The sequence below is a fragment of the Furipterus horrens genome, unplaced genomic scaffold (genome assembly GCF_987537825.1).
Source record: "Furipterus horrens unplaced genomic scaffold, mFurHor1.1.pri manual_scaffold_1, whole genome shotgun sequence".
In the NCBI taxonomy this organism is placed as follows: Eukaryota; Metazoa; Chordata; class Mammalia; order Chiroptera; family Furipteridae; genus Furipterus; species Furipterus horrens.
This window is the reverse complement of record NW_028327171.1, coordinates 156329183-156352953: the sequence shown is the minus strand read 5'-3', so window position 1 is coordinate 156352953 and position 23771 is coordinate 156329183. Positions and strand designations below refer to the sequence as shown.

The 23771-nt window shown below is 38.4% G+C and overlaps 1 protein-coding gene across 5 annotated transcripts in view; it reads left to right on the top strand.

The window, feature by feature from the left end:
• RBMS1 (RNA binding motif single stranded interacting protein 1) overlaps positions 1-23771 on the top strand; it is a 208493-nt gene that overhangs the window by 155962 nt on the left and 28760 nt on the right. For all 5 annotated transcript variants that reach the window (XM_090280252.1, XM_090280254.1, XM_090280242.1 and 2 more), the window contains exons 3-4: positions 11767-11825; positions 18427-18518. In XM_090280252.1, coding sequence (XP_090136378.1) covers positions 11767-11825; positions 18427-18518 — 151 coding nt within the window. The remainder of the gene's footprint in view (positions 1-11766; positions 11826-18426; positions 18519-23771) is intronic.

The following is a 23771-nucleotide window of genomic DNA, read 5'->3' as shown; positions in this document are numbered from 1 at the left end:
CACTAAACAAAAGTAATTAAGAGTTAATCTAGTCTAGAGTCAAGATTTTATTTTGTCAAAAAGGACACAAACTAAAACAGCAATCATCTTTCATCACTTTCATAAAAAGGCCAATTTAATAGCAAAAATGTGCAAAGTTACATAATCTTAGAATAAATTTAACTTTTAGAAAAATGCATTGCACTTTTTTTTCTGTTTACCTCTAGTGGACTGGTGATCATATCTTCCTAGACTAGTCTTGTGAGACACTTCCCTGCAGCAGCATAAATGACCCCAACACAGACGGTCACCTGGCTCCACTTGAACACTACCAGGGGCAGCAAGCTCTATATCAGCTGTTCCTTACTCATGGGATGTGATTTCTAGATTTTTGTCTGTGGTGCTCACTCTCTTCTGAAAGAGTTCAGACTAGGTCAAAAGACATGTTTAGAACAAATGTGTTCAATGCAGAAATAACTCAATAAAAACAGTGTATCATTATTCATTTATTTATTCCTCTCTTCCTTCCTGCTGAGTTGTGACAATTTATTGTTTGCCAAGCACTGCATTGCAGCCTGATGTACAAAGAAAAGCAGTCCAAGGGCACACATGTCATACAGGTGCAGACATGCAGGTAATGCAGCCATTCAGGTGATGCAGCAGTGTGCTGGGTGTTGCCCTAATTCTGCCGGGGGGGACACCTCGCCGTGGGCATAGTGCAGAGACAGCATTTAGCTCTGCCAGGGGAGGTCAAAAAGGCTTGCCCTGGAGAGCGCCATTAAACTGAGTCTTGCAGAATGATGCTGCATTTCCCAGGTGAAGTAACATCCTAAAGGCTGGGAAATGACAATGGAACAGGGCAGACGTGGGGACTTGTATAAGGACATACAGGCAATCTGGAGCCTTTGAATTTCCTAGAGCTGCTGTGACAAAGGACCACGGAATAGGTGGCTTCAAACAACAGAAATTATAGTCTCACGGTTTTGGAGGCTAAAAGTCCAAAATTAAGATGTCAGCAGAGCCAGCCAAGCTCCCTCTGAAATCTGTAGGGGCTAATCCTTCTTGCTTCTTCCAAGCTTCCGGTGGTTTGCTGAATATTCTAGTTTGTGGCTGAATCTCTGCCTCAGTTATCCCGTGTTGTGTATCTGTGTCCGTATATCTCTCATGTAAGGACACCTGTCTAATGACCTCATCTTAGCCTGATTATATCTGCAAAGACCCTGTTTTTTATAAGGCCACATTCACAGGCACTGGAGCTTAGGACTTCCATGTATCTTTTGGGGGACAGAAGCCCATAATGATGGGTGTTGCGGATTGATTGTTGAACACAGAGGCTCCAAGAGCATAATTTCTTTCTGTGATCCAGGTCATGCATTTTTCTCACTGTAACCTACATCTGTTGATTTGTTGTTGTGTTGTTTTGTTTTTCTGAGAACTTGAATTTGTTCCTAATCAAAACGCCCAGGTATTTCATGTGAATAAGCCAAGGCTTTCCCTAAATTTGTACAGTTGATTCCTCCCCACCCCTCAGAACATATGTATGATACTTCTGTTTTTCCTATTAAGTATTATAGTGTTGGCTGTGGCCAAGTATTCTTTCTAGCCTGTTGATATAATTTGAAAGTAATTAATTCTGACATCTCATATTCACCATGCCCCCTAGCTTTGGGATATTTATACATTTAATAAGTGTGCTATCAGTTAGCGGATTTATGTCATTGTTTAAATGTCGAAAAGTGCTGGCCAAGAACAGCCTTGTGGCATGTCACCAGTAGCTTTCCTGCATGCTGACTGGGACCACACTGACAACAGACTTGACTTCAGCTCAGTCACTTGTCTAACCAGTTACCCACTGATCCAAACCAAACTTCCTTTTCCAAGACACCCGCCATGAGCAAATGATTTAAAAAAAAAAAACTCATCCAAATATATTAGGTAGCATTTCCAAGCAGCCATAACTTCCTCACCTGACTAGGTCATGTCAATAAGAAGCACTTGGAGCCCTGACCTCCCTACACAGACAGTCCCCTCATTTTCGAAGGAGAATCAGAGAACACCTGGAAGATGCAGCAAAATCAGGCTGGCTGGAGACTGGGGCATGTCACTTTTGTTTGGGATGTGCTGATTTTGCCAAGCTGATGCTAGAGTAACTTAGAGCATGTGATTGTCTTTAGTTCCATTCTTACATGTAAAGACAATTCCTCTTTGAATTTTGTGTTAAGATTATAAATTTTTAGAGCTGCACTACTCTGTCTTTGGAGTGATTGTTTATACTGATCTGCAGTGTCTAAGGACAGTCTCATTCAGAGGCCAACCAGTAGGAAACCACTGTTTATCCATTTCCATCAGATCCATTCTCGGAGCCTCGACCATTGTCACGAGTGACCCTTGAACAAAATATCTAAGTTTGGAAACATCAACTGTGCTGGCATTGCTTATATATTATATAGTCCAAGGGTATTTTTTAACTAGTGATACATTTATATTATATCCCCAGAATTCTTAGAGCTGAAGTAACTAAAATAGATAGGATTTTCCTTTCCAGTCTGCTCTTAAGACTGGCTTCTGAAGGTCATGGGACAGTCAGGATTTATTACTTTACAGAAGGATGGACTGACTGCACTTGGAAATCAGTATACTTGTGCCATGTTTTGGATCAAAGCCAATGTTAGTGTCCAGTCTAGGAAATGTCCAATTTGACTCCTGCCTTAGCTTGTGAGTTAGAATCAAGAGAAACACTCTATTCTGATAGTTTCAGGTAGATGTTTCGCTTCAGAGAGCCTGTTTACTTTTACCCTCTGCCCTCCTGTTCTAGTTTTGAATGAAGCAGTCAGTTATGGTTTTTGTTTGGGAGTTTAATGCATTCAGTTTCTGCAGACTCTGACACAGTCTTTTGGTGGTGGTGGTGGTGGTGGTGTGTGTGTGTGTAAAAGATTTCCAGTTTTGATTTCTTTTAAAGGGAGCAACAAGTTTAGAGATACTTGAAAAAAATCTAGGAACAAAAACTAATTTGGGGGGGAGGGGTCCTTCCCCCAATCTTTTATAGTTTTCTTATTGGTACTAATTTTAAATTCCATATTAAACTCTCAAATTACCTTGGTTCCCTCATGTGTTTTTATAACTAAATTGGGATAAAATATAAGGCCATGTTCATTTTCCAAGGCAAAATGTAGTAGTATTTCTCTTCTCCCTGTCATTGCCAACCTCTCTTAATTCTCCACTCCAAGCAATTTTGGGGGTGGGGAGGATTCGTATTATGTTTCATTCATTCAGTTAGTGTATATTGAGTGGTTATAATACAAGAACTGTGCTGAAAAGTAACCATAAAATGATAGGTCTGCCTTAACATTTTGTAATATAGGACCAAGTCCATATTAAAGTTAAAGAGATCATCTAGTTTAGTGCTCTCATGTGGTATAGGAATTAGAAGGACCATTATTTGGAGGAGTGTAGAAAAATGAATAACATTTATTAGTTATTGAATATCTGTCATATGTCAAGCACTGTGCTAGCCTCTTGGCAGTAGTCCTGTGAGGTTGTGTTACTGCGCCATTCTACAGAATGGGTTACTGAAGCTAGACAACTACACTAAAGTCACAGAGCTGGTCACCGGCCAGTGAGCACTTGAGGATAGTTGTCCTTGTTTGCAACTCTGTCTTCTTCCCAACATAGCAATGTCTCCCTTATGATACAGTTAAGTGAAGTACCATATAAACATGAAGGTGACATTATCCAAGCAAAGAAAACACATTACAGGTTTTGGTAGGAGAGTAAGAGAATTTAAGAAATGTCCCATCATTGTCAGTTCAGGCATTCAATTCAAAAATAAAAGACCACTTCTATAATCAAATTGCCTTTGTTTTAAAAGTTAGACATTAATCAATGGTTGAGACTTTTAGGGATTTTAATGATAGATAATCTGTACTCTTACTTGCAGAATTTTGGGTTCTATTTTCAGTATGTGTTATTTTCCTCTGAAATATTAGTAGTTGGGAGCACTAATTTGGATCTGGCTATCTGACTGTATCTATAAGTGCTACAGTAAAGTGACTGGTGGCAAAAATAGTGTCATATGATGATGTAAATGACCCTTTGTGCTGTGTGCTCTTAAAAGACCATAAAATGGTGTAAAGCTGTTTTACTTTGATTGCAGACCATAATAGACTTGATACTAAACTGTAATAGCAAATCTGTGTAATAAATCAAATGCTTTACAGAGTGCTTTGTATTTAGGAGAGAGGTATAAGTTTTTCATAGAATATGGCAAAAATGCATTCTTAGCTATTTTTAATGGGATAGTTTTTATGTATGAATTATTTAGTTCAAGGCATATATTCAATAATCAGCATCAGTTGTTACTAGTGTATAGATTATAATAGATTAGCTCTGCCACCCAGAAATGTTGAGAAGGCATATTAGCAGGGATAGTTCTAAGTTTAGTAAGAAGAGGTTATTAATCCAAAAAGCTGGGTGCAAATTACCATTTTTATAGTATTCTAAAAGGATGTATTTTTCTTAAAATTTTAATGTTATGAAAAACCAGATATGTAGACATTTTTTTTTTCTCTTGAAAGATGTGATACTCTGTCCCAAAGCTTCTGGAATTTATTATAAGGCATTTGGCCTAACCGAGGGTTAGACTATTTGAAGATGCTCTGAGCTTCTGCTAAGCTGTGGGTCCATAACTGGGACTGAAACTCACTGTCCTTCCCAAGACGTTTCAGAAAAGTGAGCCATGGTGGTGGTTCCTGTTCTCCCATCTTCTCTGCATTCCCAGAGACAAGCCACTGGCCTTCCGTAGCACAGATTCAATGAATGATTTTTCTCAGAAGTCAAGTTAAGCATTTAAGGCTAGCTCAAAGAAACCCTCTGTCTTAAATTATTTTTCTGTCCTTTAGAATTTTTCCATTCATCTCCTACCTCTTCTCATTTCTTCATTTTAATTTCTTGAACTTGAGTGTTACTGCTTGAGTCAAAGATCAAAAAAAAAATTTACGATAACATAAAATGTGACATTGCTCTCTGCTAATTCTAGCTGTAAGATTTTCATTACTCTTACTAAAATCTTGTTTTCATCATATCATTCTGCAGTTGCAAAACCTCCGCCACATTCTGTTCTCTGTCTCTTTTTCCTGGAACCCTGAGTCCTCGAAGGACCTTTTCAGACTCAGCTTCCATGGCTGCTCCCATAAACAGGTTGCGTTACAGAGGTTCTTCTGTTTCCTGTCCTCCATAGCCCCCCTGAATTTCTGCTTTCCCCAAAGCCTTTCTTGCTGTACTTTACCTTTCATCCTATATTTCTTCCTCTTTTATTTAGCTTTTGCCATACAAGGTCCCAATAGTCTTAGTTATGTTTTAATACTAAAAATTCCTTTCATACCCCAAAAGGTTGCCCCGGGATGGCAGGAATGGCATCTTATATATTTTTCATAGGCCAGGTATGGTGACACGTATGCTGGAAACGTGCTGTAAATATTTGTGGGTTCTTTTCTTGGTCTGGTCTCTTTCTTGACTTAAACTTGTGTTTCCTGTGTTTCCTTCACCTTCAGCACCAGGTTTTTTTCTGGCCTTTAGGGCTGTGGCCTCTTTTCCAGCCAAGCATTTTCTCCCCTCAAACCCGGGCTCCCGTTCTAGCTGCGTAAGATGTCGCTTCCTGTGGTGTCCCAGGTACCAGGAATCATTGATTCACAGACACACCCAGTTAGTCAACATAGGTAGGCAGGCAGTTATCAAATGGAAGAGTTAAGCCAAAACTACTGGAATGAAAAATGGAATATCTTTCTATACTTTTAATTTTTAGTATTATAGAAACATTGAAAATCTTCAGGGCTGGAAACATAAAGGTTAAATTTTAAAACTTTTGGTAGTGATTGGCTAATTTTAAAATTTACGTGTCTTATATCTCATCTTTAAACACTTTTCACTTCCCGTACCAAGTAAATAAAGTAAATATAACCAGCAGAATTATTCAAGGTTGTGATGATTCAAAATACAAGGATAAATGATGCTTCTGCTTTTGTGTTATTTGCTTATTCTCCAACAAACTTTTCTATTAGCAAAATAAATATATGTAATTTATACTTTCTTCCCTTCCCCAAGTCAGCCACTGTTAGAGGAGCTAAAGCAAATTTTAGTAAATCTTCTTTTCCTGGGAGGCCATTTAAAAAATAGAGCCGCTTCTAGAAAAAGCAAGTTAGAAAATAACATACACAGTATGATTTTTGTGTGGGTGTATATGTATGTGTGTTTTTTTCTTTGCCCCCAACAAGTCTAAAATAACAAGAGGGGTTTTTGCTTTGAGTTCCCAAATCCATTCTCATCAAATAGTAGATAAATGAGTCACTGCTTTGAAGCTTTAAAGATATCCGTGCCTCCTCCTCCTTTATACTGTTTTTGTGTTCTGTTGGTGGGTTTCTAATTCCAAATAGAACAGTGTTGTCTACTCAGAAAGTCAGGGAACTCCCTTCTGAACAGGGTCACCATCTGTCTTAGAGACTGTAGCTGTTCGAGTCCGCCCTCATCCCCTCACTAGTGTGGAGCTTTTTGCAGATTCAAGATGGGAATTGTTTTGAATCTTTGGAACAATCTGTGTTTGGTGACCAAAGTTTCTGCAGCTGTCAGTCAACATTATTGGCCAAAGCAAAGCTGCTTCTCATCGTTGCTACTTTCGTAGGTCCCGTACTCACTCTGCTTCTCAGTTTCTCACCTACATAATAAGGGTCATGCTGTACCTGTTCAAAAGGTTCTTGTGAAGACCAAAATAAATGACCAGAGTCACTTAGAACAGTGCCTGGCATCACACAAAAGCTGTGCAAATGTAAGCTGTTACTTTTATTATCCCCCTGAATTAACTCACTAGGTCATGCATGGGCTTTCCAATGTTAATACTGATCCGGTAGCCACGCACTCAGGAGTTTTGTTGGTTTTTTCTCACTTCAGTCCCCGTCTTTCCTTCTTGCTGTTGTTATTTGCATGGGCACAGCATCTCACCCAGAATGTGTGAGTCCCTCTTTCTTCTTCAGAGGCAGTTCAGCTGTTAAAACAAACAAAACCAATTGTAAACATATGCATGAGCAATATCCCACCCTCTTTCAAACATAAAATCTTTTTTGTTTACATTATAAGTATGCGCTTCTTACTGTTGTTTTCCACATACTTAATGCTTTTTCAGGTTTAATAATGTCCATAAAATATTCCAGAACTAACAGAAACACTGCAGATGGCTCTTTTTTGCCTTAAATGAATTTACCACTGGAATGGCTGATATTAAAATAACTTACCAACCATTATCGCCACCTGTTGGTGGTGAGTGGAGTAGACGCCACTCTCCACAGCCTTGGCTGGTAACTGGGAACGTTCAAAAGCTGTGTGTGTGTGTGTGCACATGTGCACCCACACGTATGCTCACATTGGACAAAATCTATAACGATTTGCACCAATATGTTTAACATTCAGATCCAGGACCTCATGTGATTTTAATGTTTCAACCTACTTTTCTGTGTCTTCAAATTACAATAAGTGTGCATTTCTTTTTTAATTAAGGTTACACTAACAAAAAGGTAGAATTTAGGAGGAACTAAATGTTGGGGTAGAGGAGAAAATTAAGCTTTATTTACTAAGTGCAAAATAAAATATACTTAGATTTTATATTACAGAGAGTGAAAGAAGAGCTATAAATGGAAATGGGGAAGATGGCTTAAGCTGGGGTGCAAGCAAAAGAAATTTGGGTGGATGCATAGCAGAAGGTTTTATCAGCCAAGTTCACTTGGACCAGTAGGTTTAAATGTGAGTTTTTACTTGTTATTCTCTTCCTTTGAAATTCTAATTATTTTGTAGTCACACTGCTTAGTTATTTGTTACCCTTTTAGTGTCAGAGCTTTCTCTGGAGTGGATTATCTACTCTTAGCAAAGATGGTTATATTCCAGGTAGTTTTCCTGTAAAATTCTGTAGCTTTCTTTCTTGGGCATGCATCTTCTTGGTGTTCTGAGAATGTGAATTCTTCCGGTCATGAGGCATATTTCTCCCAATAATACAAGTGTATGTCCACCTGTTACTTATTTTTCTGTGTTTTGTTTTGTTTTGTTTTTACAAATGAGGCTGCGAAGAGGAACGAGGGGAAGTACAATCTGGTTGCTTCATGAATTTGTACCCAGATATCTGTTACTCTCATAGGCCCTGACAATCAATAAAATTGGACTAAATGTTAGACATCATAGGGGCTTCTCCTTCTCTCCTCACCCCTTGCCCCACGTTATTAAATCTTACTGCATTAAAACTGGTAAAAGGAAATGGTGGCCTCTCTGATCCTGCCACCACTTTTCCATTCCTTGAGGTGCCATTTGATAAGACAGCTCTTCTTTATATTCCAGGTCCCTTCTCCTTATCAAAACTGCTTGTTCTGTACTCCACCCCCACAGCATGGTGACCGCAGCACCTACTGAGGGGCTAACTCAGGCAGAGCCTGAGTGATTTAAAGCATTCCATCTTCCAAGGGTCTGTATTTCAGGAGAGCCTGTGTGCTGTGAGTGATGTTACTGAATGGACAGCCTGAAAAAGCAGACATAAGGAGAGGGAAACCCTTGAGCACCCCTTGGTAATCCAGATAAGCGTCTTCCTGACCCACGGGATTGCAGGGAGGCTGGGACGCCATAGTTCCACAGACACAGTGAAAACTGTTTTTTAACTTTCTGGGACATGATGCTCTTTCCGTCTTAACCCACAAATCATGATGGAAACCACAATAAAAAGTAAAATAGTAAATTTCAGAATGTCTCTTCTCCTATATTCCCTGTCCACATTTATCCCTCTTCCAGCCCTGAACTACATGTTTATTTCTCATGTTTAAAACAAAAACAACTTGAAAAAGAAATCTGTTCAAATTCCATAATAGGAGAAATCTTCCATTTTGTTCTCCCTTTTCATATTCTGATTGTGTAAAGGAAACGTTAATTAAAATTATTTCATAGGTAAATTGCAGTGAGAACTTAAACACAATACATTTTTGAGCTTTGGGGTTTTAGGCAAGATCTTAGGTTTCAAACATATATGAGCTTTTGTTTTCCTGTTTGCAGAAATGGGACTAAGAGCACCTACCTCATGAGATTGTTGTGCAGTTAATTAAATAAGATCATACATACAGAGTGCCTGGCACAACGACTAAATGTAATCCTCTTTCTGTTTCCTATAAAACGGCCAGCTAGGTGGTTGAGATTAGGGATGATTTCATAGAAAGATAATGTCTTAATAGGTTCTTCCAATTTAAGCATGTGTAGAATGAGGGTCATGTTCCAAGAGATGTTTAAGGTAAATGAATCCAGCAGATAGGGCTGGGAGGACCAGAGGCTGGTCCTATTATGTTCTCTTCTAGGCATGGTGAAGAGCAAATGTTGGACACACATCAGAGGCAAAACCGAGAGTAGTTACTGGCTGGGCTGATGATGTTTCATAGACCTCATGCTTGGTGGAAAAGACTGAGTGTAGCAGTGCTATCGAGTGAGAAGAGGTGTGAAGGGGAGACAGAACAAGATGTGTTTGGGGTTCTTTGGGATGGGATTTAGAAAATAGTGGGCACGAGGTGATAGTCAACTGAATATTTAAGTATCTTAATAAGATAATAAGATATTTAAGTTAAAAGAGGAAGAGACAAAAATTAAAACTTTGATGAGTTTTGGAAGTAAATGGAAACCCAGGGGGTGAAATGGGGATCATAAACAAAAATGCATTAATTAAAACCATGTCTTTGGATGAATTTCCTAGAATTAGGAAGGGTTGAGGCCTGAGTACTAAATGTGATGGAGGTGCTTGGTTAAGGAGGGAGAGGAGGAAACAGGATGGGCCAAGAACCACTGAAAGAGTAGCCGATGGTGGGATGGGGTCCCAGGAGAGAGCAGGGGCAGAGAGAGGTGCTGGCTGCTAAGATGTGAAAGTGAGAGTAATGTCAGCTGTAGCAAAGAGATCAAAAACCTTAGTAGCATCGGTGCTACCAGGGGCCTTTTCGCTTTTCCCACATCTCCCTTCTCCATGCCTCCATCTCTCCCGTCCTTAATGTACAGAGCACAACCAGGAGGTAGCAGGCCAACCCTGACCTTCTCTAAACTTCCTTTTTTTCCCCTGCTTGGTTTTACCAAAGACCATGAGCTCTGTGACCTCAAGCAAAGTCTCTTAATCTTTATGACTCTCAATCCCCTTTTTCTAAATTGGAGTTATAGCAACTTTCTAACTTACTTTAGAAAAGGAATAAGGCAGGGATGTAGTCTGAAAGTATTGCAACTAAAACTTGTGCAAAGGACAGAGTGCTGGTAAATATCAAGCATGTAATTAACCTAGGTAGATACGCGTAAATAGCTGCTTAATGGTAGACTTTAAATCATGTATTTTTCCCAGTTTGCAGATTTTTAAAAAATTATTTTCTTTGTAAGCTCAGTGACCTGTGTTAATGTTGTTATAAATGCTCAAACTTTCTACAGGGAATTAAAGGTATCCGTGCAGCATTATGCCTCTTGGATGTAATTGTCATTTGAACCTTAAATTACCTTTACTTTCATGCCTACTTAGTAATCATTTGATTACATGATTACACACAGTGAAATCTGACTGAGGAAGAGAGGTGGCTCAGGCCATTTGTTTCTTCTAGATAAATATATTTCAGCTTGTTGAATGTGTGGAATAGAAACCTACAATACTCAAAATGGTTTAAAATGCTGCACAGATACTTTTCATTTTCTAAAACTTTTAAGACTCTTATTAGTCCCCCAAATCAATCATGAGAAAGCAATATTAGAGAAAATGTGAAAATTTTTAAGTGTATGTGTGTAAAATTTTGGTGTTTACTCTGTATAAATGAGGAAGGGAATCTCAGATACATGAAATAAGTTATGTACGTCTCCCAAAGTCCCCAAAATTTTTAAGAATTATTTTTTTTAAGGTTTTTCTCAAGTTTCTAGAAAACAAGCACAGGAGTGCTTTGCACTGTGTTCTGCTCATTGTGAAAAGGTGCAGGGTTAGTACATATATTTAAACAACACTGCCATTTCATTTTCAGTAGCAATAGACTAAATTTTAATGTCCTGAATATTTTCCTTCTCCCCCCCCCCACAACTTCCATTGTACATTAAGGGATTTGAACACATTATAAAATTAATGCTTAATTCCTCATTCATTGTTTTCTGTCCTTGATTGTCCGCTTCTTGCACACACATTAGTGAGTGTACTGTTATTACTATTATTACTGAAAACTGTGAATAAACCTTTATTAACAGGTATAAAGAGCTGTTTTAAGTTTATCATACATGTTAAACATACACACATGCACCTTTCTGTGACACATAGAGCTATGCAGGCCTGTCTGCAACACCTAAATGCATAGATACAATGCAAGCATTTTTTCCCTCGTGATTAGTTTTAAAGGTTGTATGGGTCATAATACTTTCCTTTAACAATTCTGTAGCCTTGTATTAGGTTTTGCAGTTGACCCACAGACATGGTGCTACTAGAAGAATTGTTTTTTATAGAGCTTACGTTCCACTTTTTCTTTGTCCCAAAATTGTCAGGTAAGTACCTCACTCCTCAAAGCTAAACATCAAACTATATAATCCAAAGATTCCCATGGGAGGCCAAGCCATTCCCTTTTTTAACTTCAGTTTTGAGTTTAGACTTCTCATTTCCTGTCCCAAACTAAAGAACATTTTGTACTCTACAGTTTGCAGATGTTTGAAAAGTGTGTGTGTTCTCTTGACATCAATAAGGATTCCTTGATTATAACTTTTTTTTTTCTTTTTGTCTTTTAGATATGGAAAAATAGTCTCCACCAAGGCAATTTTGGATAAGACAACGAACAAATGCAAAGGTGTGTTCCCTTGGCTGATGATTTGCTAAATCGTAGCTTTAGAAGAACGATGGGATTTTAAACCTGATCTCTGGTTTCAAAACTACCTCCATTTTATTAAAACCAAATCTTATATGTCACTCCATTTCTGTCTTGCACAGTGTCAGCATATTGCTTACGTCTGTCCCTGGTCAAGTTCTGGCTGGAAACCCAACAGCAGCTAGCAGTTTGCCAGAAACCCAGATTTGACGCCAGTGGAGTTAACATGCAAAATACTGGTTGGCATTTAGCCCCTGCTCTTAAAAGGAGAGTAGAGTTAGAAAATAGCTTTTCTTTGCTGAGCCTGAGGAGATTAGAGCTGCTTACTGAAGCCCACTGGACTGTACTAAAGAACTGAAAAGATTACATATTGTGCAAATTGGCTCTATTAATTAGAATAGAGTAGTTTTGAGCAGTACTTAATTACATGTTTCAATACTCTGAATTGTTCTCTGTTGAATGCCTGTTGACAATATTGGCAGCAGGGAGGAGAAAAGCGTTTTCACTGACCAAATTGTAACAAGAAGGGGAGGTCACACACCCCTTTGAAATATGCTGCTGCATTAATTTGATGCACTGACCTTCAGTTTTCTGTGTAATTAGGATGAGCTCATCCAGCCTCATGAGCTGGGAGAAGAGGCGTCTCCAGTAGGCAGCCCTGATGCTCTGTGGTTCTGACTTTTAATGATCCAGCATCTTAACAATGGGCATGTGATTTCTAGGAAAGGGGAAGAATGGAGTCAGCTGACTTTGAGTCTTAACTACTGACCCCATGAATTGAAATAAGGTTGACAGGAATAGGCAGAGAAGGCAAATCTCCTCGTTAATTAGACCCGGGTTTTTCAATAGTGGTGTCTGCTATGGCTTAGCTCAGTCTGAAAAAGGCAAAGAACTTAAATGAACCCTGTGCTAGGTCCTTGCCTTAGAAGCCAGCCATTTCCTTTCATCTAGACTTGAAGTGGCTCATTGTATTTCTCTCTTCTTCAAAGCTCCTACATTTAAAGGAGCTGTTGTCGCAGATATCTAAGCCCATGTTTAATCAACAGGGCCCATTAAGGCAGTTTTGCCTTGGGACAGTGAATAGAGCAGCTTTATGTAGAGTGGTATTCAGTAAATATTTTAATGATTAAACAAGAAAGAGTTAAATTTCAGACTGAAATGTTTACGCTTAGTTGCCTATATTAGTCTTATTGAACATACTCGTAGATGATTTGGGAGAACAGGAATACACACACAGAAAATCGTTGGGTTTTATAAAGAAAAATGGACTCTTGCAGGTAAAACAATAAGCTGATCTCAAAAATTAGTTTCAAACCAAGAGAGAAATCACAGTAGACAAGTGGTTTTAGAACCTTTCATAGCCTTACCCTCCCTTTCCTCCCCATCAAGAAAGAAAGAAGGGGGGGGAGGGAGGAAGGAAGGAAGAAAGGAATCAATCCTCCAGTGTGTTAAAAAGGAGAGCTGCCCTAGATGAGTGAGGGAGAGGACCCAGAGGCCTCCCTGGTTGATTGTACACTCTTCTCCAACAAGAAACAACTTCATAGAAATCAAAACTCCATAAAATGTTCAATACAAAATGTTCAGACCTCGAAAAGGTTTGACTAAAAATATACTAATGCTAAATCTAACATATTATCATAATACAAATCCATAACAGTTGGAAAGGGTCCAAAGATAAGTGGAAAGATTTGTGGGGATTTGAAATAAGGGTAGGAATAATTCAGAACTGATTTTATATACAATGTGTATTAGAACCTTTGATATAATGCCTTGTGTGGTGGTGCGGGGGGATGATAGAAGCCTTTCAGGACTCTGTCTCACTACAGGCCTCATGAATGGATGTCAACAGATATCTGGTGGTTTTGTGGGTCAGTGAGTGAGGAGAGAGGAGGGGTTTATAATGTCTTGGAAGCAAGAATGTAAGAGCTCCTGAAAAAAATGTTTTAGAGCAAATGAGAAGAAATAACACAACATGTAGCTCGTAATGAAGACAGATAAGATGTTAACCATGTTATGGATAACTTGAGAAGGTAGGTGGATGCATGCATGGATGAATGAATATAGATAATGCATTATTAGTATTAGTAAAACTGCTTTCTGAGATTGAACAAATCAAAGAATCTTATATATGGAAATTAAAGACCTTAGAGATCACAGATTATTTTTTATCCTGAAACATATTTTAGAGCCTCTATCCAAGAGAAAAAATTAAGCTGAAGGAAATATTGCTCTGAAAAACATGTAGTTTAGTTATTAAATTAAAAAACCTGTGATTCAGTTATTCTTCTACATTTAAGTTTTTATCAGTTTTTAGCCAACAGCACATATTTAAACTTCTTTGACATTGGTACCATAGTTGCCCCTTATCCACTAGAGATACATTCCAGAACCCCTAAGTGGATTCCCAAAACTGCTGATAGTACTGAACTCTATATATACTATGTTTTTCCTGTACATACCTTTGATATAGTTTAATTTATAAATTAGGCAGCGTAAGAGATGAACAATAACTAATAATAAAGTAGAACTTATAACAATATACTGTAATAAAAGTTATGTGAATGTGGTCTCTCTCTGATAATCAATCTCATAATTGAGACGGCTGGGTGTAGTATATGCACGGGGCATACACTGGACAAAGGGGCGGTTCATGGCCCTGGTAGGGTGGAGCAGGACAGCGTGAGATTTCATCATGCTACTCAGAACAGCTTGTGGTTTAAAACTTAGGAATTGTTTATTTTTGGAATTTTACATTTAACTGAAACCAAGGAAAGCAAAACTGCAGGTAAAGAGGGACTGCTACACAAGTGTATACGACATGTTCAGGAACCGCCCTCCCTTCAGAAAACTAGCAAAGTATTGATTGTAATACTGATTGATTATTAATGCTTACAGGGTTGCATATAAGACCAGAACACACACACATACACACACAACTAAAAATGAGTGAAGGTAAATCAGACCAAAGGGTAAATCGGGGTAAGAGCAGGAAACTGAGGGTCACTGCAGAAATAGCCCTGTGTTTCCTAGATACCAAAGCAAAATAGAAAACATAGCTATTCCCTTGATTCAGTCATCGCATTGTGGAGGAAAGTCCAGGAAGCTGGAGTACCGTAACTATTCCCGATCCTGAAACCTGAAAAGAATCCTCCTGGGAATCCAGAGAGAGGGTACTATGTTTACTTAGTGAATCACACCTTCAGAAATATCTTTATACATATTTATATAATGAAACCCATAGAATCTGTGTAAATCAAAATTATTCTTTTGATTAATTTAAAGTAATATAAGAGAAAGTGAAAGAGTACAAGGTTGCATGCTTAGTTGCATGCTTACCTGTTATATTAATGTTTTCAGCAAATATTTATGAAACAATTGGAATGTGGTTGGAAAGGCCTATAAAGGTTGTAAACAATTAACTGAAATGCAGCCATTATGGATTTTTCCTAATAAAAAATAACAGATAACCCTGGGCAGTGTGGCTCAAGTGGTTGGAACATTGTCCCCTACACCACAAGGTTGTGGGTTCAATCTCTGGTCAGGGCAATTATGGGAGGCAACCAATCGATGTTTCTCACATTGACGTTTCTGTCTTGTCTCGCTCTCAAAATCAATACACATATTTTGAAAAAACATAAAATAATACTAACAGTATCTGAGTGGATAAAAACTTCAACTATAATAGCATCGAAAGTGAGATCTTCTGTTTATTGTAATTTATTGACAACAACAAAATTGGGGCAAACACTTAAATATCCACCAGCAAGAGTTAAATCATTTCTGTGTAGTGCGGTGTTCGTGTAGAACCTGCTAAAATTGTGTTTGGTGATAAAATATGCATGAGAGTTAGACAGTGAGTGTGTGTGCACCCATGTGTGTCTCCAGAGAGGGCTGCACTAACAGCAGGTTTCTAAAAACACCCAAAAATATGTTTAACCTAATTTCTAACTGGGCAGTTGAGTAACATCCTCTTTTACCTGGATCAGCTTCTTTTCAACCCAGCTATTTCTCCACTGTCTGAATTAAATTAAGCCTTATTTCAATTCAATTCCAGGTACAGTATTTCCTCACTTATTGCAGGTATTACATTCTAGACGCCCCCGCAATAGGTGAAAATCCGTGAAGTAGGAACCTTATATTTATTTTAGTATTTGTATATATTTTAAGGCTTTATAAACCCTTCCCCACACACTTATAAACCGTTCTCAGTCCCTTATTAACCTTTTCCACACTTTTATAAACACTACTTACGTTCTTAAACATATTCTGCACTCTTAAACCTACGTAACTTTAACAGCATACATATACAGTACCGCAAAATCCTGAGATATAGCGAAAAATTCGCAATAAATAATCAAATATAATATTTTTTTAAATCCCGCGATACAGTGAGGCCGCAATAAATGAACCGCGATATAGAGAGGGACTACTATACTAGAAGGAAGCTGCCTGTTCTTTCATCTTTAACACTCATCTCTCCTGAACATTTATTTCTATAGTAGATTGTCTATTTCATTTCATTATAGCTTATTTTGTTACCAGTCAGTATTTTGGGTACCAGTGTTGTACGCTGACCTCCAAACTATTTCCAAGCCTTATTTTTGTCTTGTTGATATACGAGGGGGGACGCCCCCCCCCAAATGGAATGATCTTCTGGTAAGCCGGCCCCTTGTAATACAGGCTTTCTTTCCCCAACTAGGTGAGCATTCTAGGAACCCATTTATCAGTGTACCAGCTGGCGTTGTTGTGAGAGGCTGTGTTCGGTTTCAGTGAATTTTTTTTTTTTTAAGACTTTCAACACATTTGCCCATTGCATGACGGGTGATTTAAGAGTGCATCTGCCCACACCGCGCTGAGTGTTCAGTTTTGGGCCCAAAACAGCATGACCCTCCCATGCCCCACCCTCCCTACTCACCCAGTCTCTCCCCGAGTGACTTTTTTTGTGTGTCCTTGGATTTAAAAAGTCCTCAAAGGGAAACATTTTGCCATGGTGGAAGAGGTGAAACAAAAAATGGTAGAAACACTAAGAGGCATCAGAACTGAGGAGTTCAAAAACTGGTTTTGAGCCGTGGAAAAAATGTCTCATAGGTGTATTACATTAAATGGAGAGTACTTTGAAGGTTACTGAAGTTTAAACATGTAAGAGTAAATATACAATTTTTTATAAATAAATTCTGGACTCTTTGGGTTCCCTCCTCATATATATCTGTTTTGACGCAAGTACCTTATACTCTGAGTTACTATATCTTTATACTATCTATAAATAAATGATAGGGCTAGCTCCTCTTCTATGCAGCCTCCAGACAATGCTTTTCTTTTTCAGAATATTCTTATCATTTAAAATTAATTTAAGCCCTGGCTTTGTTGCTCCATTGGTTAGAGCATCATCCTGATACTTCAAGGTTGCAGGTTCAGTCCCTGGTCAGGGCACGTGGAATAACAAATTGGTATTTCTGTCTCCCTTCTCTCTCTCTCTCAAAAAGAAAGTAAATAAAATATTTTTAATTAAAAATAGGCTTGAGTTTCTATAATATATCTGTTGGTATTTTTGCCTGGTACTGCAATCTTCTAAACACTGCTAAATATAATTTAACCTTTTCTCAGTAACTTAAGAGCTATCACAGTGAAAAATCATTAATTGTCTAGTTTAATACTGTAATGCTCAGATCAGTTGATTAAGGGACTGTTGCTCTTAGGCAGCGCAAGTCCTGTTTTTTGTATAGTTTTCCTTTTTTTTACTGCTTGTTATTGTTTCTCACTGCTAGATACCATCCATGTGCTTATTTTGTAGCAGTCCTACCCTCAACCCAACACCTCCCCCTTTTTTAATTTCCTGGTTTTGATATGTTGTAGCCAGGGAAAATAGCTGACCAGCTTGTTAAAACTGTTTGTAAAGCTTTGGGTAAATAAGCTTTGAACTGGGGCCTTCCTTACGAGATTACTTAATTATTTGTTTGTTTTGTTAGATTTTAGATCACGAACCATGGGAATAGCTATTTTGAGTATCTAGAGGCATGTTTTCCTCCCTTTATTTTGAAGGGAGATCCTGATGAGCTGTATTTTAGGTAAATAAGTAATGATATTTTTAACCAAGTACTAATATTTAGATTATATTTTGTGTATCTAATGATTGAACTTAAATTTATTTCAAAAATAAAGTTTAGCCTGCAGAATAAATATAAATTTGTTTCTGTTCTTTGTAAGCTCCATAGGATGGCTTCACTTTCTTACCAAGTCATTAAAAGTGCTATTTCTCTGAAATTGATTTTTTTTTTTTTTCAACCTTGGTTGGTAATTTAGATGTCATTTTTGGCAGTAAATACAAGACACCTGAGAAAAGGGTCTGGCAAGGGACAAAGCTGGTCCTTTACTTTTAAGGGGAACTTCCCCGGCCCGTAACAGGCCCCAGGGAAGGAGGCCTGAGGAGGGCGCTGGCTGCATTGCTGCTCTGAAAGCTGGAGCCTGTCAGATCCGTGGGGTTTCTGTTTTCTGTTGGCTACATCAGAGATCAGATTGGGTCCTTCTTGCCCTCTTTACATAATCATAAAACAATAGCTTAAAAACAAAATGTTTTGCATTTCAGGTTATGGTTTTGTCGACTTTGACAGTCCTGCAGCTGCTCAGAAAGCTGTGTCTGCCCTGAAGGCGAGTGGGGTTCAAGCGCAAATGGCAAAGGTGAGTTGAGAGACAGTAATCATTCTGAAATCTGATGCATTGCTTTTCTATAACCATTCACACTGCTTCTCTTCATCCCAACTAGCCGTAACTCAATGTCCTCACTAGTAGCTTTAATGCAGTATAAGCCGTAGTTGCTGTTCTGAAACTGTACAAAAGTCAGACATTTTTAGACATTGGTTATTTATGAGATATGAATCTACCCTTCGTCTAGATGAGGAATATTGTTGAAGTGATATTTTTATGCCCTCGTCTTTATCACCTGAATATAAGCTTGAGTTATATCATACCTAGCGCCTGTAGTGCACTCACTATGCAGTCATACAATTATGTACATGATTTCCATTTGGGGTCCTCGAATTGCTGTGGAAAACATTTTCAAGCCTGAAACTCGGCAGTTAGATATTCTGTGCATTCTTTTCAAAAGATCAATCATTTTATATTATCTGGCTTCTTGAAGTACAGAGGAAGGGAATTTTGTGCTGCCCTCTGCTACTTGTGAATAGTAGCATGCCGTCATTCCACAAGGAGCATTCACATTTACATAAGGAAAGAGGATTTATGGAGGTTCAAGGACTCCGGTAAAGAGAGAAGTTACATGCTAAGAACTTCAGCAGACTGAAGGACATTTATACAGCTACCAGGACAGAGCTTTACATTGATTAAAAGAAACAACATGAATAAATTGTAGGAATTAATGAAAGATATTTGTTTTCTAAAACGTTTAATATTTTTAAAGTTTTGGATTGAATTGGACTTATTTTGGATTTTTTTGAACTCCAGAGTAACAAATTAAAATAAACAACTGTAAATATTAACTACCATGGTTTTTAAATTATTTGTCCATAACACAGAGCAATTTCCTGTGACCTTGTTGAAAAAGTGATCATTATTTAATTGTAAATATGCAATACCTATATTGTATAATGGTTTATAGAATGTTTGAATTTTTCCTCTACTCCATCTATTTTAACTCACACTGTGAAGCTCCTGCCTGTAATTTAAATGTCCAGTCTGTTTAATTTGACAAAATTTTGAGTATTGTACAATGATAAGCCTTCTCCCTTCCCCCCAGTGAAGGTCTGCTCTAAGCAGTAAGCCTGTAGTGGGATGAGAGTGTAGTTCGTTTCTTTCCTATTTCCCAAACTTGTGCTTTTCCCACTCTTCCATTAGCTCCCTAGCTGTGGTTTCATACGCAATGTGAATTTTCAAAACCTTGTGTATCCTGATTAATTCACTAGAGGGAAGTGGTTAGTGATGAGTCCCTTATCCCCTCCAGGGTTGGAGCAGTGGGAAAGGATAGGGAAGCTTCCTGGCCTGACGGTGATCTGGTGCTGGTTTCTCGGACCAGCCAGAGCACCTCTCTTGAGCATTCCACCCTCACAGAACACTTTGGGAGTTTGTCAGAGATCCCCTAGCACCATTGCCACCCCAGCTGATCTTTCTCTGTGGTCCCTTGAAGCTGGAGAATACATGTCTTCAGCCTCTCACAGCCCCTCTCTACTGGGACATCCTTGCCCCTCAAGACCGCCTTCTTGGGGGGATCTGCCACAACCCTGGGCCAACAATTTTACCTTGAGTGCCCACATCTGACCTACATTTTTGTCAGCTACCCATACGACAGTAATTACTTCCCAACAACATTTACTAGGGCCCTTCAGCTAGCCTTTTGCCTTTTAGATTCTTCAGGTTTAAGTCGGACATTGATTCATTATATCCACCATAACCCACAAAACATAGGCCAAGATTCTGAGTGGTCTGTTGCAGCCCCTCTTGCTTGATGAGTGGTGATAGGAAAGCAGCCCCATGGTGAGACTCGGCCCATATTTGTTTTTCTCTCCACTGCCATATTCATTCTCAGTTCTCCAGTCTCTCAGAGGCAGACGGGAGGTGGGTGGTCAGCCAAGCATCTCAAGCCAGTCCTCAGCCAGCTCCTATATAGACTCTGTTTAGGTGGCCTGGTTTCTCACTGAATATGGGAGTGCCTGACATCCGTTGTTTTGTGTCCTCTGCTAAATGCAGAAAGAGACCTATTTTAACAACCTGCTACAAATGCAGAAGCCTTATTTAGACTGGCCCCAAATACATTTGCCTAGGCATCTTTTCAGTGTCTGTGCTAATAAGCAGCATAGTTTATTAAATATACTCTATTTTGAAGTATTTACAATACATTTAGTCAAAAGTGGACTAGATGTACATTAGCAATATTATATGGCTTGTCAACCACTTGCAATGCCAGCTTTCCCATGAGTTGAGAATGAGCATTGTTCTGCCACCTCCTTAAGAGACTTGGTGCTGTAAATAGGCTAGAAAAACGATCTTTTCATACGTCATATGTAGGGTAAGAACAGTACGCAGGTTCAGAGACACTGGCACTGTGCCAACATTCTGCATCTTTGGAATTTCTTCGGACCTTTTTTTCCTGGATCTGATTTTTTTGGTATTATACCATTAAAGGCACAAAAGATATTTTAAATGCTAGACAGTCCATTGTTCTAGGCCATAGAATGATGGATTTGAGTATCTGGAGTTGACTTAGGCTCTTCATGTTGCTTTTGAGTAAACAACATCAGACACACACTTTTTTGAAGACAATTTTTAAAAGAAGCTTAGGTTTGACCCCCATGATTGGGTCATAAGGGACCCATCACAGTCTACTTTTCTCTAGTGAATTAATCAGGATATAAAAAGTTTTGAAAATTCACATTGCCATGTATTAAACGCTTGCTTTCTTACATAATCAGAAAAAAATTAAGGGGCATTGTACTGGAGGAGTCCAGGGAGTGAGGAAGAATATATTGTTTGTTACATTGGCTACCTGGTTGAAAAGGGACTCTATACTTATTGAAAACTGAATTGCAAAACTGCCAAGAAACAGCATTAGACAACAGTGATTGTTTTCTATACATGTCTTAATTTCCAGTGCCTTACTTGGTATCTGACATATAGTAGCTATTAAATATTTATTGTGTTAATGATCAAAAAAGCCAATTAAGTGGCAGATATTGAGAATTAAGAATGGGGCATTTAAAAATACTCATTGAGCCCTGTCCATGGAGTACATGATGAAACTTATCAAAAGGTTTTCTTTTCAAGGTCTCAAAGTCAATCCTGTTTATGTTACATTCGGCATTTGTTTAAAATGTGTGTATTTTTAAGATAAAAGACTCTGAATCTATGAAAAGAGGAGGAAAACTCAGATAATGAGCTAAAAAGATGTAAAACTCAAATCAGCATTAATGATATCTGTTAACAGAGTGACTTGTGTAAAGCCTTTCAGCAGAGCCTCTTGGGCCTGCCAGGGGCCAGCAGATCATCCTATGTTACTCAGCTGGTGGTAAGCTTGCATTTTTTTTTTAAGTAAATAGGCAGTTAAAGGAGCAGAAATTGAATTCCCCTTCCTCACAGAGTCCTACCAGGCTTTAGGCAGTTTGCATTCACAAGCCAGTAAGCAGTGAGATCTGCTGGTTGGTGAACCTATTCAGTACAAGAGAAAACAGATGTCTGGTCTTCCTGCCAAGCCCCTTTCTTACATTTTAGGAACCATTCCACACGCACAGGGAGGTTTTTGTTAATTTCTTTCAGATGATGACTGAGTGCTTCACACCACACAGGACCTCCGAGTCCCGCTTTTCTACTCAAGTGAACATGAGTAGCCATTTATCCCTCTCACGGCCAGTGTGGCATCTAGTTTTCTACTTGCTAGAGAAGCCATTGAAGCCTTTCCATGGGTACACAACGGCCTTTTGGCCCCACTTTTATGTTTGGCCACCCATAATTTATAGAAGAATTGTTTTTTCAGACATAGCATTGTATGTAGTAAAGCAGTTATGGTTGTCGCTGACTTAAGGAAATGAAATGACCCTCATTCAAGAACGACCCCCCACTTACTACACATATTACATATTTTGTTCACTATGAATGGGTGGTAATTAGAATGCATAGGTTTAAATATTTCTGTGGCCAATGCTGCCAGCTTGGAGTTCCCTTTTCTTCTTTTTTTTTTATATTATGCAACTGTGTGGACAGCGTTTGCAGAATAAGCTGACCATTTGAAAAGAAAGATAAGTGACATTAGTTCTAACCTCATTCCAAATGAAGAAACATGCTGTTGAAAACAAATGCATTAAAATCATAGAAGATATTTACTGGTATTTAGTCTACTCTCTGTCACTGTCAAAGAATGGGTTAAGAGTTTAGTTTCTTTCTGGATTCTAATTTTAGCACATATTTTTTTCTTCATTGTAGAACTTTCAAGTTGAGTCAAGATTTTTAAGAATAAAATATTTTATTAATATTTTAATAACAGAAGCAACTAAAATAGATTTAGAAAGTAGTTAGCACCTGCATTATCAACCCTTTCATATCTCACATATGACACATTCTCCTATGAAATTCTTAAATATTAGTCATTTAGATTATTATAATAGTAACAAAATGAAAGCCTAAAATATTTGATATATGTTTCTTGTGTAACATTTTTTATGCCATATCTTTGTCCAGGGAGTGTTTTAGTACTTCAGTTATGGGGTTCCTAGCCTTACTCTGAATCTGACTAAGCGTGATTCAGAAATCTTTTTAATTAGATGGGTTTCATCATATTCCTCTGTGCTTCCGAAAGCTCCCCATTTTTCAGGGTGTGGCTTTCTGACTGCACTACATGGACCGCAGTTCCTTCTTCCTCCTACTCCCCCTTCCCCCACCAGAGTGCATGAAATCAATCGCAGGATAAACATGGCTTACCTCTCTGGCGTGTGAGCATTACTTGAAGGTATTAGGACAGAAATATTGTTTCTATATTGAAAAAAACTTGAATAGTTAAGGGGTAGATTGCAAAATTTACACCCGCCACCCTTTTTTAAATCTTTTTGTAGATAAAGCACAAGGCTTCAAGGAAACTTGGCAGTTCTTGCAGAGCTACTTTGGCCTTTGCCTACAGACTCTTCAGGACACAGAGACATTCTCCCTGCTGTTAGCATTGCTTAAGGGGAAAAGTTTAAGTAGCAATGACTGACAAAATAAAATCACACTCCTTAGGTAGCCTTTCACAATCTGGTTTCAGCCTCGTGACTTCTGCTAGTTTCTCAGATTTCAGCTCAGTGTCATGCCTTCTGAAAAGTCTTTCCTGATCTTTCTAAGACAAGTTCCCTTCTCTGTCTCCCACTGTCATTTGTACAAATCTGCATCATAGTATTCATAAAATGTGTTTTTATCTCCCTGGCTTAACTGCTGGAAGACAGGACTGGAATTGTG